This window comes from Gorilla gorilla, chromosome 4 (genome assembly GCF_029281585.2).
Source record: "Gorilla gorilla gorilla isolate KB3781 chromosome 4, NHGRI_mGorGor1-v2.1_pri, whole genome shotgun sequence".
Classification (NCBI taxonomy): Eukaryota; Metazoa; Chordata; class Mammalia; order Primates; family Hominidae; genus Gorilla; species Gorilla gorilla.
In genome coordinates, this window is record NC_073228.2 from 145,064,444 (window position 1) to 145,085,185 (window position 20,742).

The 20,742-nt window shown below is 42.1% G+C and overlaps 3 protein-coding genes across 3 annotated transcripts; all 3 read left to right on the top strand.

Annotated features, from left to right (window-relative positions):
• The first annotated feature begins 4,342 nt into the window (after window positions 1–4,342).
• LOC101127374 (protocadherin beta-18) lies at window positions 4,343–7,583 on the top strand. The gene has a single exon (XM_031011782.3). The coding sequence runs from the start codon at window positions 4,601–4,603 to the stop codon at window positions 6,965–6,967; it is 2,367 nt and encodes a 788-aa protein (XP_030867642.3). The 5' UTR covers window positions 4,343–4,600; the 3' UTR covers window positions 6,968–7,583.
• A 1,838-nt stretch (window positions 7,584–9,421) lies between these two features.
• On the top strand, window positions 9,422–12,637 carry LOC101146984 (protocadherin beta-15). The gene is given in 6 exon segments (XM_004065284.5): window positions 9,422–10,344; window positions 10,346–10,406; window positions 10,408–11,413; window positions 11,416–11,847; window positions 11,850–12,173; window positions 12,176–12,637. Coding segments are annotated over 6 exon segments (2,340 nt in total). The 5' UTR covers window positions 9,422–9,991; the 3' UTR covers window positions 12,340–12,637.
• Window positions 12,638–14,156: 1,519 nt separating this feature from the next.
• On the top strand, window positions 14,157–19,420 carry PCDHB15 (protocadherin beta 15). Its single transcript, XM_055389229.2, has one exon. It carries the CDS (start codon window positions 15,632–15,634, stop codon window positions 17,993–17,995), a length of 2,364 nt encoding a protein of 787 aa, XP_055245204.2. The 5' UTR covers window positions 14,157–15,631; the 3' UTR covers window positions 17,996–19,420.
• The last annotated feature ends 1,322 nt before the right edge of the window (window positions 19,421–20,742 follow it).

The following is a 20,742-nucleotide window of genomic DNA, read 5'->3' on the forward strand; positions in this document are numbered from 1 at the left end:
AGTATTTAGTAAAATTTAATATATATGTACTCTATAATTCAGCAATTCTATTGGAGTGTGTAAGCCAGAAAACTCTTAAAGAGCTTTACAAAATGATGTATATAAGAATATTCATCCTGGGAAAGTGAAGAATAGGACTCCACTTACATATCCATCAGTAAAGCAATTGATAAAATGTGTAACATGTTAGTGAAGGATTATTATGCAGTGATCAAAAGGAGTAAGCTCGACATGCAATCACATAAATAAATCTCAAATGTTTTAAAAGAAAAAAGACAAAGATTTATAGTACGGTGATATACACAATATCTTATATTTATAGAAATATGCAAATATATAAATACACATTGTGAAGGGAGAGAAGAGAGAATATAGGAAAGCTATTTGTGCACATATAGGGGAATAAGGGGTATAGAAAGAAGTGAGAATGAATACCAATTAAATGGCAGTTGTCTCTTCCAAGAGATTGTTTCAATTCATTATGTCATTATAGAATTGATTTAGCATTGAACAGTTGAAGTTGTTTAAAAATACTATTATTTCTTAGCCTTCCAAAATAATCAGTTGCCCATAGAATATGAAAGCTAAGAGTTTACTTGTAATTTTGAGTTGCAACAATATCCCTGAGACTTTACATTTTTAATAAGGTTGGTAAAAATTATGTAGCACAATGATTTCACTGAAAACAATTAGCTATTAAGATATTAATATATTGTCAGGTTAAAGTTAATGTTAAAAGGAAACCCAGAGAGATAAGCAAGACCAAAATCTACTTTTTCCTTGGGAATCCTGGAAAACTTGAACCTCTATTAATAAGCATGGATCCCTAAGAGCCACACCCTTGGAGTGAGAGTAAACTGGAAATGGATGAACCCTTGTGGGGAATTTCAGCCTTGAACTTGATATTTAGCCTTAAAGTTGATTTAAAGTGATCATTGACAGTTCTCCCAGGAACTGATAGAATCAAATGCAGATCTTTTATGAAATCTAACTTCTTTTTTTTTCGAGACAGAGTTTCGCTCTTGTTGCCCAGGCTGGAGTGCAATGGCACAATCTCTGCCCACTACAATCTCCACCTCCTGGGTTTAAGCGATTCTCCTGCCTCAGCCTCCCTAGTAGCTGGGATTACAGGCATGCACCACCATGCCCGGCTATTTTTTCTTTTTTTAAGTAGACATGGGGTTTCTCCATGTTGGTCAGGCTGGTCTTGAACTCCCTACCTCAGGTGATCCGCCTGCCTCAGCCTCCCAAAGTGCTGGGATTACAGGCATGAGCCACCGCACCCAGTCAAAATCTGACTTCTTATAGTGAATGTGAATGTGACCTTACAGCTTTTTTTTTTTTTTGAGACGGAGTCTCGCTCTGTCGCCCAGTTTCTGAATGTTTGAAAGATTATTCACTCTAAGCCTCAAATCATTCATACAACTAATTTTTTACGTTCTTAACATAAACAGTCAAAGATAAGTGCATACACAAGAGAACGTGACACTATGAGTGAGAGCCAGCAGAAAAAAGGAACATAAAAATAAACTTGCAAGCATTTCAAATATTGTAATTATGAGACACAGTCTACAATATGCTAGGCACTTTAATTGAAATAAAAGTTAAACTTGAAGGTGTACAGGGAAAAATACTATAAAATTTGACAGATTAGAAAACAAAATAGAACTCCTAGAAATGAAAAACTATAATAATCAAAATTTTAAACCGACTAGAAAATTTAATAGAAGATTAGATATAACTAAACAAATAATTACTGAAAAGAAAGATGAGGATATAATTTATCCAATATGTAGGTCAGAAAGTTGATAAGATGAAAAATACAGAAGAGAATATTAGAAACAGAGGACAAAGTAAAAAAGTTTAACATATGTTTAACCAGAACCCAAGGAGATAAGAGAAAAATTGTATCAGAAGCAATAGTTAAAGAAACAACAACTTGAATTCTTCAGAATTGATGAAAACTTCAACAAGCAGATTTAAGAGACCTAAATAAACCTAACAGGATAAATTTAAAAAGATATCCATATCTAGAAACATTATATTGAAAGCTCAGAAAACCAAAGAAAAAGAGAAATCTTTTTTTTCAAAAGCCATGGGAAAAGGACATTGAACCCTCAAACACATGACAGACTGACAGCTATGCTCCATGTTTCTCAACAGTAGCAATAGAAAAAAATAGAAAGTAAGATATCTTTAATGTACTGAAGGAAGGTGGCAAACATTTCTACCTAAATGGTCTTTGCATGTAAGAGTCATCAAATGAGAGCATGAACTCAACTTGATATCAGTTTAATTTTAAATTATTCCAGATGACAAGAAAGAAGTAGCGTAAAGACATTTTATCTCTTAAATGTGACTTCTTATAGTTTTACTCTTTGCCCATCCCTTGCAACAATTCTGGGTCCAAGAGTTTGACCTATCTCTGTTTCTAGCCTTCTTCATCTCTAATGACATTCACTTCTACTCTAGCTTAGTCACCTATAACCATGGCCTCTCTCTGGAGATGGTAATCTCTGAAAACTACATCAAGTCTGAAGTCACAAATTCAAATATACTTCTTTTAATCTGCAACTTATTATCTTTCCTGAAGAGCTTTAATCACCATTTATGCCAAATGTGATTCTATAGCCCAAACTTCTTTCCTCAACTGCATTTATGTAATAGAAGCTAATTTATATAACTGTCTATATGGATGCTCAAACTCATCCATTTAAAATTAAAACTGTTCCCTTCCTCAAAACTAAATATACCTTCACCAGCTCCATATCTATTCCTCTTTCTTCTGCTCTTCCTGTGTTTATCAGTTAATAGAACCAACAGTCACTTAGTTCCCTAAGCCTGAAGACAAAGTACATTTACCTTCATGCCTTTCTACCCCACTCCTTCTATGTTTATCACCACACCCCTATTGTTTTATCATTGTAATACAACCCCTTCACTGCATTTCTAGTTGAGGCCAATGTTTCCTCTTACTTGTATTATTGCAACCATTTGTAATCAATCTCTCACCTTTAATCTTATTCCTCTCTAATTTATTCTCAACTCTGAAACAGGATAATCTTTTTAAAAAGTAGAAACATAATCATGCCACTTTCCTGTTTTAATTATAATCCCTTTAATAACCCTGCATTTCTACTGGCATAAAGTCCAAATGCTTTGACATGGTTAAAAAATATATGCTTATCTTTCCAATTTCAACTCTTACCACTTCTCTTCTCTTGCTCTATGTCTTAGCCATATTGATTTTATTTCCTCCAAATACTTCTCTTTATTTGCATTTGCACAATCTTGTTTTTAGTTTTCCTGAACAATTTTACCCCATACCCAATTTTTGTTTAAAGTACTCCTATTAGTTTTTAATGTATCAACTTAGAGAATACTTTCTCCAGAAAAATCTGTCTTGTATTTCCAAATTCTGGTTAGATGACCATCATCTATGCCCTTGTAGTAGCATGAACTTCCTTTATCATGACATTCATTGTGCTCTATTTAAAACACATGGTCATTTTTCTGTCTCCCTCTTGCATGGCAGGAACTATGTCTGTTTACCATTCTATCCCTAACACTTATGACCATTCCTTGCACAAAGTATATTCTCAATAACTATCTGCTAAACTAATTAATTAATAGATATATAAACATATTTAGAATTGTGCCTCTGGAAAGCCTGGGTCTGCAAATGATGAAATTCAGTTTCACAACTAAACTGAGGTCTAATTTGTTCACATTTTAAAAAATGTTTAACTGGACTTGCTTTTAGATTAAAAACCAGAAATGTTTTATTTTACTCACTACTTCTGAGCATTTATTTTCTACTCCTGCCAGCTAAGTCTCCTACTGAGTATCCCTAAATAAATCGTACCATTTATGCAGCTCAAAATGTCCAACCTTTCCAAAGCAACTGTTTTCATATACCAGGTTCATTTTCAAGTACATGATCTCATTCCTCTTTTCTAAGAGTAGTTGTGGAGAGAGCTAAGACCTCTAATTCTCGTTTCCAATTTTCCTAAAAATCTCTTGCCTACTAAGTCAATTACATGTAAGAGTATTCTTCACTATCTTTAGTTGTTTAATATATTGTCTTCACAGAGAGATCATAACTCGTTTGAGGCAGGGGCTACATCTTAAATATGCTTCTTATATCTACTACAGCTATAGCAGATTGTGGCTGATGATGGAAAGGTAATAGCATCACATATTACAAAAATGCCACTCGGAAAATAGGCATATAGAAGGAGCATATAATTGAAATTTATAGACAAACACACAAGAAAAATTAATATTTTGTCTGAAACGTATTGGAATTTATCTAAAACCTGAAAATCTGCAGAGTCGCATGGTGGCGCTGCAGGATAAGACGGTGAAATTTTTGTAACCGAAGATGCTCTGGTTTTCCTTAACCATGGGAACTGAAAGCGCTGGAATACCAGGAGAAAATAGTCTTTCAAAAGGTAGGGCACAATCAACACCTTCGCGACAGGATTACGAGTTTCTAGATTCCCAAAGGTCCAGGCTGATAGGTGAGAGGAGCAACTTTAAGAGCTGCTAGAGACTGAGTTGAAACGTTTACGCCAGAAAGACGTTTGGCTAAGGAGCCATGGAGCCGGGAAAGGGAAGAGCTCAGCAGACAAGGCAAGTGCTGCTTTTCTTTGTTTTCCTGGGAGGGTCTTTGGTGTGTTCTGAGACCTGGAGCTATTCCATAGCAGAGGAAATGGAGGTGGGCACCTTTATAGCCAACGTGGTGAAAGACACGGGTTTGGATGTGGAAGACCTGGCTGCACGGGGGGCCAGAGTCATCTTTGACGACTATAAACCTTATTTGCGATTGGATCCACAGAATGGCGACTTGCTCTTAAACGAGCAGCTGGACCGGGAGGCACTTTGTGATCTCACAGAGCCATGTATATTGCATTTCCAGGTGTTATTTGAAAATCCGTTGCAATTTTTTCGGGCTGAGCTTTTGGTCAAAGACATAAATGATCACACTCCCACGTTCCTAAGCAATCATATACTTCTAAAAATCTCCGAAGGTGCTACTCTAGGAACCTTATTCCAAATAGATAGTGCGCAGGACTTGGATGTGGGAAAGAATGGTGTTCAAAACTATACAATAAGTCCCAATCCCCATTTCCACCTTAAATTACGGGACGGCGATGAGGGCAGAAAATACCCAGAGTTGGTACTGGACCAATCCCTGGATCGAGAAAAGGAGTCTGAGCTTAGTTTAACGCTAACAGCCGTGGATGGCGGGTCTCCGCCCAGGTCTGGGACTACACTGATTAACGTTGTGGTCCTGGACATCAATGACAACGCCCCTGAATTTGAGAAGCCAGTCTATGAAGTTCATGTACCTGAGAGCAGCCCTCTGGACTCCTTGATCATCAAAGCGTCTGCTACAGATTTAGATGCAGGAATAAATGGAGAACTGTCTTATTCATTTTCCCACGTCTCCAGAGATGTACGGAAAACATTTGAAATCCATCCAATTTCTGGCGAAGTCTATTTAAAAGCCCCTCTAGATTTCGAGATTATTCAATCTTATATCATAAATATTCAGGCCATTGACGGTGGGAGCCTTTCTGGAAAATCAAGCATTTTAGTTCGGGTTGTAGATGTGAATGACAACCCGCCAGAAATAGCCATGACATCTCTTACCAGCCCCATACCGGAAAACTCTTCACCTGAGATGGTGGTCGCTGTTTTCAGCATACGAGACCAAGACGCTGGAGACAATGGGAGAATGGTTTGCTCAATTCAGGACAACCTCCCCTTTGTCTTGAAGCCTACCTTCAAGAATTTTTACGCTCTGGTAACAGAGCACCCACTGGACAGAGAGGTCAGAAATGAATATAACATCACCATCACCGTGACCGACTTGGGGACACCCAGGCTGAAAACCGAGCACAACATAACCGTGCTGGTCTCCGACGTCAATGACAACGCCCCCATCTTCACCCAAACCTCCTACACCCTGTTCGTCCGCGAGAACAACAGCCCCGCCCTGCACATCGGCAGTGTCAGCGCCACAGACAGAGACTCAGGCACCAACGCCCAGGTCACCTACTCGCTGCTGCCGCCCCAGGACCCTCACCTGCCCCTCGCCTCCCTGGTCTCCATCAACGCGGACAACGGCCACCTGTTCGCCCTCAGGTCGCTGGACTACGAGGCCCTGCAGGAGTTCGAGTTTCGCGTGGGCGCCGCAGACCACGGCTCCCCGGCGCTGAGCAGCGAGGTGCTGGTGCGCGTGCTGGTGCTGGACGCCAACGACAACTCGCCCTTCGTGCTGTACCCGCTGCAGAACGGCTCCGCGCCCTGCACCGAGCTGGTACCTCGGGCGGCCGAGCCGGGCTATCTGGTGACCAAGGTGGTGGCGGTGGACGGCGACTCGGGCCAGAACGCCTGGCTGTCGTACCAGCTGCTCAAGGCCACGGAGCCCGGGCTGTTCGGCGTGTGGGCGCACAATGGCGAGGTGCGCACCGCCAGGCTGCTGAGCGAGCGCGACGCGGCCAAGCACAGGCTGGTGGTGCTGGTCAAGGACAATGGCGAGCCTCCGCGCTCGGCCACCGCCACGCTGCACGTGCTCCTGGTGGACGGCTTCTCCCAGCCCTACCTGCCTCTCCCTGAGGCGGCCCCCTCCCAGGCCCAGGCCGACTCGCTCACCGTCTACCTGGTGGTGGCGTTGGCCTCGGTGTCGTCGCTCTTCCTCTTTTCGGTGTTCCTGTTCGTGGCGGTGCGGCTGTGCAGGAGGAGCAGGGCGGCCTCGATGGGTCGCTGCTCGGTGCCCGAGGGTCCCTTTCCAGGGCATCTGGTGGACATGAGTGGCACCGGGACCCTATCCCAGAGCTACCAGTACGAGGTGTGTCTGACGGGAGGCTCAGGCGCAAATGAGTTCAAGTTCCTGAAGCCGGTGATTCCCAGTCTCCTGTCCCGCGACAGCGAAATGGAGAAAGCCCCACCTTTCTGAATGGCATGGAATGCAGTTAGGGATCTGATTATGATGCAGAACTTTTAGAATGAGTCTATTTCTTTGAAATCTTATTCATTGTTATGCAGAGTTTTTCATTTTGGGTAACTGCATTTTACTCAAGAGTTTTCAGAAGTTACAAGAATTTAAGTCTATTTTTTGTTGTTGTTTTAACCCTGAAAAAAATTGAGAGAGCCAGAATTTGCTTAGTCATTGTTTTGAAATACAACCTCCAATAATATATTCACAAACACATTATTTTCCCTTCAAGTTTAATCGCACACTGGGCTCATTCATATTTTCTGAGTGTTCTTACTGTGGATCCTCTATCCAAAGCAGTTTTTATATAATTGAGAATATTATTATAGAGGTAAATGCATGATATGAATAAAAACATAATTGCTTGTTATCTGGTTAGGTTGGTTTCTGAGATGTTATCTAATTTAGGTTTCTTTCTTAAAAACCTATAATCTTTTCATTCTACTTTTCTGGCAAACATTACAGAGAATTTTTCCTGTACTTAGGGTTTTTTTTCCATAATTATTTGTGAACCATATATATGTTAGTAGAAGTTGTTTTATTTAAATAAATTCAAAACCTTGTTTGGATTAAGATGTATATATCCAGCTCATGCTCATTTCTTGTCTGAGAACTTATCTATACTACCTAAGAGAGGTGATCACTAGTGTGATGCTTATTCCATTGCAGGCCTTCTTTTCTTACATACACACACACACACACACACACACACACACTCCGTTTGTTTTTTTGTTTTGTTTTGTTTTGTTTTTTAAGAGATGAGGTCTTGCCATGTCACACGGGCTAGTCTTGAACTCCTGGCCTCCGGTGATCGTACCGCATCAGCTTCCCAAATTGTTGGGATTACAGGCATGAGCCCTGATCATTTTTTATTGGTCCTGTGATAGATTCCTGATTTAAGCTGGAATAGCTACATTCTCCAAACCCATAAATTTGTGATTGAGATATAGTTCATCTACTTTTTCCTCTTGAACAAGTGTTGAACGTGGGCTGAGGTAGCCATGTTTATAAGTTCCTAGATAGAGAGAAAAAGAGGGAGAGAAAATGGAAGGAAAGAGTAAAAGTGAAAAGGAATAAGAGTGGAGGAGGCAGAAGCCTAGAAAACAGTAGAGACTAAAACAGCTACTTAGTTCTAGACCTGTCCACCTAAGTTCAGTTCCTCCTAAGTCTCCAATGTCTAATTGCCCTTGGGTTCTACAGTAAGACTCATTGGTAATAGTAAAATTCCTTTGTTTAACCTATCTTGAAGGGGGATTTCTTGAAATCAAAAGAGACTTGAAAGGTATGTACAACCTTGAGTACTCAATTAGACTATCTACCATGAAACCCTGGTCTTTTATTGCATGCTTCTAATATTAACTTAATGAATGAAATACAGGATGTACAAGCCTAGAGATAACAAATCTATACTAGAGGCTTATGTAACAAAATTTAAATTTGTAAATAATTTACGAGGTCTTTCAACAGATAAATGCTACAAAGGGCTTTATGAAATGTCTCATTAACTTTACCTCCATTATTTTATATGTCCCATGATTACTTTTTAAATAATACTTTTTGTTTAAAAAATAATAATAACACTGAAATTGTAAGTTTTGGGTGTCTGTACCTTTTCTCAGGATCATCATACCCTCCTTAGCAGACTCGTTCTTTTAAAAATTACTTGCTAAGCTCAGTGTGAACAAAATTATTTTTGTCATGTAATGTAAAATATTCTTGCTCCATAAATAATCCCAATTTATCGATCATATGGATTGATTCATGATTTCAGTTATAGTAATAAATATTTAATTAATATACTCTATTGCTAGAAAGCCTCGTGAAAGAAATTTAAGTTTCTGCCAAGCCTAGGAGCTAAGATCTTAGAAAGAGGAAACTTTATCCAAGAGATGAAAGATGGGAATGAAAAACTAACTTTGATTCATTGGGTTACTGACATAGGTACAAGCTTCTATCCCATTAATATTAAAAAATGCATAGACATTCAGGACACATTTTCTTGGACATGTAAATCCATAATAGTGAATTTGGACCCATGACCAAAATATTTCTATAAGGAAATTTGTCCATCAGATTTTGCCCATGACTGGCATGTTCTCATATTTTGAAAGTTTAATTAATCGAACTTGTTTGTATAGAAGAAAACATTCTAAAGTAGAATGTTGATTTGAGTTATTTATACCTTAAGAGAAACCAATATGAACCACAATTCTTACACTTGGCTCATCCTTAGTTTTCTCAGTTAGCTAGATAATTAGAATGCCACAACACATAATAGTGTCTATTATTTAAACATTGTGAGTAAAACATTGGCTAAAGTTGGTACAGTTGGGAAGAACCCCAAGTCTCCTCCCCCAAAATGTTTTCTCTTTCCTTAGAAGTAAAAATTTCCGTTCCATGCTAGGGTTTCAGTATTCCAATGAATCCACAAGCGATACATAATTGCTTACTAAAAATGAGTTGAGATCTTCTCCAGTTGGGAATATGCTTAACCTGCTATTTCAGGTGAACTTAACATATTTTCTTCTGCATTTTACTTTTTACTTTAACTTCAGCCTTTATATCCACGATCTTGGCTGTCTCCCTCTTCAAGGTCTCAGTGACTCTCAGCTTCAACATGTGTGTATCTCAGTATTAACAATAGATGGTGATGCTCTTTATAAATTATTTTAGATACTGTAACAAGTCAACATAACAAGCCCACAGTCCTTAGGCAATGTTCACAAATAAGTTATCCACAACTCCTTAGGCTACCTATTGAGTTTGCATAATAAACCAGATTTAGCTAGTATATCACTTAAGTTTACACTCCTGAAATGTTAGAATGAATCTCTTCAACTACTGTGCTAGCAGTCATTAGATCCATCAAAGAGAAGAGGCTTTCTTAACCGAAAATTGCGTTGCTGCAAGGATTGATTCCCAGAGCAGATTGCCTACCGACCCAACATAGGCATCCGGACCCTGAATGCTGTTGGTGTTGGAGAAATGGAGGCTGAAAAGGAGCCCTTTCCTAGAATAAGGCAAGTGCTGCTTCTCTTTGTTATGCTGTCTCAGACTTGTGCCGAGTGGAATATACTGTGCGGAGTGGAATATACTGTAGCAGAAGAAACAAAAAGTGGTTCTTTTGTGGCCAATCTAACAAAGGACCTGGGGCTAGAAGTAAGAGAAATATACCAGTGGAGGGCTTGGGTCATTTTTAACAATAACCAAAAATATTTTCAGCTAAACCTTCAGACTGGAGACCTGCAAGTAAATGAGACATTGGATCGGGAAGAATTGTGTAGACTCACTGAGCCTTGTGTGCTGCAATTCCAAGTGTTACTGGAAGAACCTTTGGAGGTTTAAACTTTTGGTCAGTGACATAAACACAATTCCCCTGTATTCCCAGAAGCAGAAATTATTTTGAAATCATGGAAAATACTCCTTCAGGAACTGTGTTTCCTCTGAAAAATACACAAGATTTGGATGTGGGCATCAATAACATCCAAAACTACACCATCTACCCCAACTCCCATGTCCACGCTCTCACCCAAAATGGCAGTGAAGGCAGAAAATACCCAGAGCTGGTTCTGGACAAAGCCCTGGATCGGGAGGAGCAGGCTGAGCTCAGGTTAACTCTCATGGCAGTAGATGGCGGGACTCCTCCCAGAACTGAGACTGCTCTGGTCCTCATTGAAATCTTGGACATCAATGACAATGCACCTGAGTTTGTGTAGCCACTCTATCAGGTGCAGATATCAGAAAACAGCCCCCTGGAATCCCTTGTTGCCACTGTTTCCGCTAGAGATTCAGACATAGGAATTAATGGTGAGATATTCTACTCATTTTTTTATGGTGATGAAGAGATTTCTAAGACGTTTGCACTTAATGAACGAAGGGGAGAAATTAAAATAATCAGAAAACTAGATTTTGAAAAAATTGTGTCATATCAGGTGGATATTAAAGCCTCTGATGGGGCAGGTCTTTCTGGAAAATGCACTGTCATAATACAGGTGGTAGATATCAACGATAACGCTCCGGAACTGACCATGGCTTCATTCACAAGCCCCATCCGCGAAAATTCTCCCGAGACCGTTGCAGCTCTTTTCAGCATTCAAGACCGCGATTCTGGGGCAAATGGAAGAATAGTTTGCTCAATTCAAAATGATGTTCCTTTCATGCTGAAACCTTCCGTTGAGAATTTATACTGGCTGTTAACAGAAGGACCACTGGACAAAGAGATTAGAGCCGAGTACAACATCACCAACACAGCCACGGACCTGGGGACTCCTAGGCTGAAAACCGAGTACAACATAACCGTGCTGGTCTCCTACGTCAATGACAACGCCCCCGCCTTCACCTAAACCTCCTACACCCTGTTCGTCCGCGAGAACAACAGCCCCGCCCTGCATATTGGCAGCGTCAGCACCGCAGAGACTCGGGCACCAATGTCCAGGTCACCTACTCGCTGCTGCCGCCCCGGAACCCGCACCTGCCCCTCGCCTCCCTGGTCTCCATCAACACAGACAACGGCCACCTGTTCGCCCTCAGGTCGCTGGACTACGAGGCCCTACAGGAGTTCGAGTTCCGCGTGGGCGCTTCAGACCGCGGCTCCCCGGCGCTGAGCAGCGAGGCGCTGGTGCGCGTGCTGGTGCTGGACGCCAACGACAACTCGCCCTTCGTGCTGTACCCACTGCAGAACGGCTCCGCGCCCTGCACCGAGCTGGTACCTCGGGCGGCCGAGCCGGGCTACCTGGTGACCAAGGTGGTGGCGGTGGACGGCGACTCGGGCCAGAACGCCTGGCTGTCGTACCAGCTGCTGAAGGCCACGGAGCCCGGGCTGTTCGGCTTCTGGGCGTACGATGCACTGCCAGGCTGCTGAGCAAGCGTGACACAGCCAAGCACAGGCTGATGGTCCTGGTCAAGGACAATGGCGAGCCTCCGCGCTCGGCCACCGCCACGCTGCAAGTGCTCCTGGTGGATGGCTTCTCCCTGCCCTACTTGCCGCTCCCTGAGGCGGCCCCGGCCCAGGCCCAGGCCAACTTGCTCACCGTCTACCTGGTGGTGGCGTTGGCCTCGGTGTCGTCTTTCTTCCTCTTCTCGGTGTTCCTGTTCGTGGCGGTGCGGCTGTGCAGGAGGAGCAGGGAGACCTCATTGGGTCGCTGCTCGGTGCCCGAGGACCCCTTTCCAGGCATCTGGTGGACATGAGCGGCACCAGGACCCTATCCCAGAGGTACAAGTATGAAGTGTTTCTGACGCGAGGCTCCGGGACAAATGAATTCAAATTCCTGAAGTCTGTTATCCCTAAGCATCCGGGCGCTGTGAATGATGGGAGGAAAAGTCCAACTTTGTAAATGGTTTTGGATTCAATTAAGAATCTGTAGATTTTTCAGAGCATTTAGGATAAAGGTTAGTCCTTTATCAATATATTAAGTCTCTGTTACGTTTTTTGTGCTATATAGATTTTCTAAGATTTTCCTGATTTCATTTTCCTACTTAAGATTAGACATTTTCTTTGATTATTTGTTCATACTTAGTCTCCTTTTATCATGTCCATTTTGATGAATACAACTTTCAGGTTTACTCATTAATGAAAAGTAATATTTGTTCAATTTATCAACTTTTCAAAATCACAGGCTGTTGACTTGAAGACTCCAGCTCCATTCCGTTTCATTAAAGAAAGCTTTTCTAAACTTTTGATGCTTAGAAGACAGGAACGATGATATAGTGATTATTAGTACATATTCTATTGATTCTGTCTTATGCTTACCTGTCTTGAATTTTTAAATGGAGAAGCGTCTGCAAAAATTGCATCGTTTTATTTCACAATAGCTTGAAGTGGGAAAGACTACATTTTTCCCCAAACTTAAAGACTTTTCTGCTCTTTTTATAACCTTCACTCCATAACATATATAAGCATTATTATTACTATTATTGAGACAGAGTTTCACTCTTGTCGCCCAGGCGGGAGTGCAATGGTGCGATCTGGGCTCACTGCAAACTCGCCTCCCCGGTTCAAGCGATTCTCCTGCCTCAGCCTCCCGAGTAGCTGGGATTACAGGCTCCTTGTTTTAGTAGAGATGGTGTTTCACCATGTTGGCCAAACTCAAACTGGCTCCTGAGGTCAGGAGTTTGGCTGGTCTCAAACTCCTGACCTCAGATGATACACTCGCCTCTGCCTCCCAAAGTGTGGCATTACAGGTGTGAGCCACCTTGCCCGGCCATACGAGCATCTTTAGTGATTATTAGATTATCTCAAGATTTTAAAATCATAGCTCCCTTTTGTAGTGTCTATCTAGCCCACCTGATCTTTTTCTGGAAAATTCTCCCTGTCTTTGGCTGAAGTGTAATGTTGCAGCCACACTTATTTTATATGACCCACCTCCCTCTGTGATTTCAAACACAAAAATAAGATGATCCTAGCTGGCCTAATCTGATTCTCTGTGTTAAAAAAAAAATGGCTTTAAGAACCAGATACAACATAGTCTCTTTGTTAGGAACATAAGCAGAAAGTGGTGGCATATTTGGCTAAACACTTGCAAAGAAATACAGAACATCAATCTATTGAGAGACAAGAAAAAATAAGGTACCAAAAGAATGACCTTGTCATAGATTTTCCTGTTTTAGATTTTCCAGTCCCTCCCAAGTCTTTTTCCCTTAGGTTGCTGGAGACAAATATGTGCTCTTTAATAAATTTCCCTCTAATTAAGAGACCTAAGTGAGGTTTTTGTTGTCAAGAGCATGTTTAGATATTCTTGCATTGTTGGTAAGTTAGACCTTTCTTCCTATTGAGTTTTTATTGTGGCTTTTCATATTAGTATGACAACATTTGGGATTAAGGAGGTTGTAAAATATTAGTAGTCTATAAGGGACATGCACTAGCTTTTGTCAGAATATACAATTTTGAGAAAAACTGAAGGATCTTTCCAATGGTACAGTCTTTGAAGTGTTTAATAGAAATTCTTAGAAAATTTTATTATATAAGAGTTTTGAGTATCGTAAGTGTCACTGTGAAAAAAACCTTGACAATGAAAAATGTGTGTCTAAAAGAGACATAATCCTTATCTTTAGGGTCATCATAATCTTGTTATGTTCTTTCTTTCTATCATATAATATATCCCTTGCTTATGGGTAGCTAAGTTATTTTGCCACTTAATGAAATGACATTTTAGGTCATTCTGAGTTATTTCACATTACTATTTAAAGGGCATAGGAAATAGCTACCTTATGAACATGCTGTCTTTGTTTATCCATCTTATATAATGAACTTGAATCCCAGCAGAAGAGGGGACCTCTACAGTAGGAGGAGAACCTATCTGTCAGAATGTTTAAATTAATTGTGATTTATTAATGGATCCATTTAACAAATATTTATTGAGCACCTACCATGTACCGGGGATTATTTTAGATATTGGGGTTGCAGCAGTGAACAAAATGAAGTTCTAACATGTGAGGTTGAAACAGAAAGGAAACAACTAAATAAGTACATCTATACCACGTCAGATAATAAATACGAGAGAGACAAGGCAGGGCTGGGTACGGCAGCTCATGCCTATAACCTCAGCACTTTGGGAGGCTGAGGCAGGAGGATTGCTTGAGCTCAGAAATTTGAGACCAGCCTGGGCAACATAGCAAGACCTCATCTTTACAAATAATTAAAACATTAGCCAGGCATAGTGATGCGCAACTGTGGTCCCAGCTACAGTTGCTGAGGTGGGGGGATTGCTTGAGCCTGGGCAGTCAAGGCTGCAATGAGCAGTGATTGTGCCACTGCACTCCCTCCTGGACAACAGAGCAAGACCACATCTCAAAAAAAAAAAAAAAAGGAAAAATGAAAAGAAAAAAAAGAAAAAGCAAAGTAAGAGATATAGGAAGTGCCTTCATATGTATTTTTCCACAGTTTAAAATTTTCATAAAATCATAACTGTCTGACTTTATGTAGAAAGGATATCACACTGGAATGAACGTGTAGCTTTTTCTTGATATAATTCAACCAATCAGAGCACAATTCTGGTACATAGGATGTCTAGAATTTGAAAGAAATCAAAGAATTCATTTTGTTTTGTTGAGAAATTTTTAAGAAATCACGTGGCTGTGTGTTATTATTATTACAAGATGACTGATCACTATTATGTCTTCTTTCACTTCTCAATTTCCCTCAGAACACTACACCCAGACTACAGACTCTGGAGGGTGGGGACCATGTCTGGGTTGTTTACTGATGTATTTCATAATTTGGCACATAGAGACCAATAATACTCCTTTAAATGAAGAAATTAATAATTACCATTGCGTGATACTGTGATTACATCATTTCCTCCCAATTTCCAAACTCCTAATAGAATAGAGAATAGATCAATTGTAGCAATTCGTTTCGAAGTAAAGACAACGCATGGTGGCGCTGCATGCTAAGGCTTCAAAAAAAAGGAAAAGGAAAAAGCCCATGAAATGCTACCAGCTACTTCAGACCTCTTTCAGCCTAAGAGGAAAGCCTGTTAGAGCACGGACCAGTGTCTCCGGAGAATGCTATTCTCCTACATTTCCGGGCAGGTTATCAACGCACAGATCGATCACTGCCTCTGTCCCATCGCTCCCTGAAGTAGCTCTGACTCCGGTTCCTTGAAAGGGGCGTGTACAGAAGTAAAGATGGAGCCTGCAGGGGAGCGCTTTCCCGAACAAAGGCAAGTCCTGATTCTCCTTCTTTTACTGGAAGTGACTCTGGCAGGCTGGGAACCCCGTCGCTATTCTGTGATGGAGGAAACAGAGAGAGGTTCTTTTGTAGCCAACCTGGCCAATGACCTAGGGCTGGGAGTGGGGGAGCTAGCCGAGCGGGGAGCCCGGGTAGTTTCTGAGGATAACGAACAAGGCTTGCAGCTTGATCTGCAGACCGGGCAGTTGATATTAAATGAGAAGCTGGACCGGGAGAAGCTGTGTGGCTCTACGGAGCCCTGTGTAATGCATTTCCAAGTGTTACTGAAAAAACCTTTGGAAGTATTTCGAGCTGAACTACTAGTGACAGACATAAACGATCATTCTCCTGAGTTTCCTGAAAGAGAAATGACCCTGAAAATCCCAGAAACTAGCTCCCTTGGGACAGTGTTTCCTCTGAAAAAAGCTCGGGACTTGGACGTGGGCAGCAATAATGTTCAAAACTACAATATTTCTCCCAATTCTCATTTCCATGTTTCTACTCGCACCCGAGGGGATGGCAGGAAATACCCAGAGCTGGTGCTGGACACAGAACTGGATCGCGAGGAGCAGGCCCAGCTCAGATTAACCTTGACAGCGGTGGACGGTGGCTCTCCACCCCGATCTGGCACCGTCCAGATCCTCATCTTGGTCTTGGACGCCAATGACAATGCCCCGGAGTTTGTGCAGGCGCTCTATGAGGTGCAGGTCCCAGAGAACAGCCCAGTAGGCTCCCTAGTTGTCAAGGTCTCTGCTAGGGATTTAGACACTGGGACAAATGGAGAGATATCATACTCCCTTTATTACAGCTCTCAGGAGATAAACAAACCTTTTGAGCTAAGCAGCCTTTCAGGAGAAATTCGACTAATTAAAAAACTAGATTTTGAGACAATGTCTTCGTATGATCTAGATATAGAGGCATCTGATGGCGGGGGACTTTCTGGAAAATGCTCTGTCTCTGTTAAGGTGCTGGATGTTAACGATAACTTCCCGGAACTAAGTATTTCATCACTTACCAGCCCTATTCCCGAGAATTCTCCAGAGACAGAAGTGGCCCTGTTTAGGATTAGAGACCGAGACTCTGGGGAAAATGGAAAAATGATTTGCTCAATTCAGGATGATGTTCCTTTTAAGCTAAAACCTTCTGTTGAGAATTTCTACAGGCTGGTAACAGAAGGGGCGCTGGACAGAGAGACCAGAGCCGAGTACAACATCACCATCACCATCACAGACTTGGGGACTCCAAGGCTGAAAACCGAGCAGAGCATAACCGTGCTGGTCTCTGACGTCAATGACAACGCCCCCGCCTTCACCCAAACCTCCTACACCCTGTTCGTCGGCGAGAACAACAGCCCCGCCCTGCACATCGGCAGCGTCAGCGCCACAGACAGAGACTCAGGCACCAACGCCCAGGTCACCTACTCGCTGCTGCCATCCCAGGACCCGCACCTGCCCCTCACTTCCCTGGTCTCCATTAACACAGACAACGGCCACCTGTTCGCCCTCAGGTCGCTGGACTACGAGGCCCTGCAGGCTTTCGAGTTCCGCGTGGGCGCCACAGACCGCGGCTCCCCGGCGCTGAGCAGCGAGGCGCTGGTGCGCGTGCTGGTGCTGGACGCCAATGACAACTCGCCCTTCGTGCTGTACCCGCTGCAGAACGGCTCCGCGCCCTGCACCGAGCTGGTGCCCCGGGCGGCCGAGCCGGGCTACCTGGTGACCAAGGTGGTGGCGGTGGACGGCGACTCGGGCCAGAACGCCTGGCTGTCGTACCAGCTGCTCAAGGCCACGGAGCCCGGGCTGTTCGGCGTGTGGGCGCACAATGGCGAGGTGCGCACCGCCAGGCTGCTGAGCGAGCGCGACGCGGCCAAGCACAGGCTGGTGGTGCTGGTCAAGGACAATGGCGAGCCTCCGCGCTCGGCCACCGCCACGCTGCACGTGCTCCTGGTGGACGGCTTCTCCCAGCCCTACCTGCCGCTCCCAGAGGCGGCCCCGGCCCAAGCCCAGGCCGACTCGCTTACCGTCTACCTGGTGGTGGCGTTGGCCTCGGTGTCGTCGCTCTTCCTCTTCTCGGTGCTCCTGTTCGTGGCAGTGCGGCTGTGCAGGAGGAGCAGTGCGGCCTCGGTGGGTCGCTGCTCAGTGCCTGAGGGCCCCTTTCCAGGGCATCTGGTGAACGTGAGCGGCACCGGGACCCTGTCCCAGAGCTACCAGTACGAGGTGTGTCTGACGGGAGGCTCTGAAAGTAATGATTTCAAGTTCTTGAAGCCTATATTCCCCAACATTGTAAGCCAGGACTCTAGGAGGAAATCAGAATTTCTAGAATAATGTAGGTATCTGTAGCTTTCCTACTGTCTGTTAATTTTGTCTTCCTCACTTTTCACCTTAGTTTTTTTTAACCCTTTAGTAATCTTGAATTCTACTTTTTAAAAAATTTCTACTGTTGTCTTTAGTAATGTTACTCATTTCCTTGGTCTGATTGTTAGTTTTCAAATTATTGTATTATTATAAATATTTCATGTCAGGAAAGTTCATATTTCTGAATAAATTAATAGTATTCATTACTGAAGGGTGATATGAAAGTTAACCCCACCTAATAAACATAACTCTAATTCTGAAAGTAGCTTTCACACTGTATGACACTACATAAGAATGTATGATTTCTGAAGTCATATTTTAAGGTTTTTTTATAGTTTTTCTTATTCACACAGCTCTGACTTTTTGACAAAAGTTTGGGGTGTAATCATTTCATATTTATCCATGTGTAATTTCTTCCAAGCTTCATATTTGGAGTTTTGTTTTTTCCAATAAGGAGCAACATGGATAAGTTTAAGCTACTCTTTTCAAAGTCACACTTGAAAGCATTAGATTTTCATTCTAAAACACATATGTCATCTCATAAAAATATATCTGCGTAATGTATTCTGTCTCATGTAAATTAACATAGAAAAGATTAATGGGTTCTTCCTTATCTCTATCTAATGTTATGATCCTATGGGGGGACTGGACAGGCTTCCTAATACCCAGATTTACTGTGTTTAAGGTGTTCGTATAAGGCCGATAGACACTAGGACCAAGTAATGCATCTCCTGCAATTTCCTCTTTCCACAGCAGGAAAATCTTAACTGAGTTCCAAATTCTGGGCTTAGAGGAGCTTCTGATGGTACAGTATGCCAACATCTACTTGTCTTTGGATGGCAACATTGTTCTGATTCATAAGGAATTTGAAAGAAAATACATTGTAGAATTAATATTAGTTAACCAAACAAAATTTATTAAAGGATATGTTGGTGAAGGAGTTGAATTATTTGAGGAAAAAACATCTGCTCTCTTGTCAGGACTTTTCTGTCTCCAGGAGCTTCTCAACTTTGCAGATACTCTAGAATGGTATTGCATGCAAAATAATGACCGCCAAGATGTTCCTGCCCTAATCCCCAGAACCTATGAATATGTTATATTGCAAAGAAATTAAGGTTCAAACAGAATTAAGGTTGCCAATCAGCTAAACTTAAAATAGGGAGACTCTCCTAGATAATCTGGGTGGGTCTATTTCAATCAGTGGAAAGGCCATAAAAGCAGAGTTGAGTCTTCGTGAGATGAAAAAGAAATTTTGTTTAAGGACAGCAGCTTCAGCTTATGCCCCAGAATTCCAGCCTGCCCCTCCTAACTGCCTGCCGTACAGATTTTGGACTTGTCCAGCCACGTTTCAAAACTGAATAAGTCACTTCCTTGCAATAAATTGATTACTACACATCTGCTGCCTGTTTCTCTGGCTGAACTCCAACTAACACCGATTTTGATACCTGGAAGTGGGGTGCTACTGTAATAAACACTTAAAATGTGCAGATGGCTTCTGAATTGGACAGTGGGCAGAGGCTGGAAGAACTTTGACAGGCATGACAGAAAAAGCCTCGCTTGCTTTGGACAGAGTGTTAGCAGAAATATGGTGTTAACAAATCTGCTAGTAAGGACTCAGAATGAAGTGAGGAGCATGTTGGAGAAACATGTTGTCTTAGAGAATACCCACATCACTTTAAATAGATTGTGAGTAGAAAGATGGATGTTAAAGTCTCTGCTGGTGAGGGTGCAGAAATGAGGAAAATATTATTGGAAACTGAAGAAAAGGGAATCCTTTTATATGGTGGAAGAAAAATTAGCTGAATTGTGTCCTGTAGTTACGTAGAAAGAATTTTTAAGCAATGAACTTGGGAGATTTCACTGAGATTTTCAGGCAAAGGGTTAAATGTACAGCCTGTTTTTTTCTTGCTGCTCATAGTAAAATGTGAGAGGGAAAAGAATGAGAGGAATTAGATTGAGAGAAGAACTGTGAAGCAAAAACGAACCCAGACTTGATGGTTGGGGAAATTCTCACCCTATTCAGACTGCAACAGATGTTAAGATCAGGAGATTCACTGCTAAGGATGCATGTTTTGGAGAGAAAGCCACAGACATATCAGGACAACCTTTTACTAGTGCGTTGAAAGAATCAGGTAGTCAATCATACAGAAGGCTCTTTGAAGAGACTAGGTACATGACATGGATATCTTCAGCCGCATCAGCAGAAGCCAGGAATATAGACATAATTACTCAGGAAATAACTTGGAAGGAGTCTCTTGTTTAATAAATTGAATCCCTGTGAAATGCACAGGAAATAAGGTTATTGAGAATGTTTAATCAGCAGAAACACTGCCAGCTTGAATTGAAAGGGATAGAGAGAACTAATTAAAGGAGGATGTGGTACTCCCCTCCCCAAACTCTGTAAGCTAGAAATAGACTGATAAAACTGCTTAGCTAAAAACATGTGCCAATTCCAATGAAAAAGGAAGGATGCATCAGAGGATGGAGCCTGAAGTCCAGAGAGTACAGCTCTCAAAACACAGAGGATTAGTCCCAAGCCTTGAAAGCAGGAGTTTCCCTGGATGTATTGCCACGTTCATTGGTGCAGGTAATTTTTTTTTTTTACTTTTACTTTTTTACACAGTTGCCAGACTAGGTTCCAAGTTGTCTAGTTAAAATGTATGAGGCATTTGTCAGAGAAGTAGTGAGGTAGGAGATCAGCAGGACTTATTTCCCTA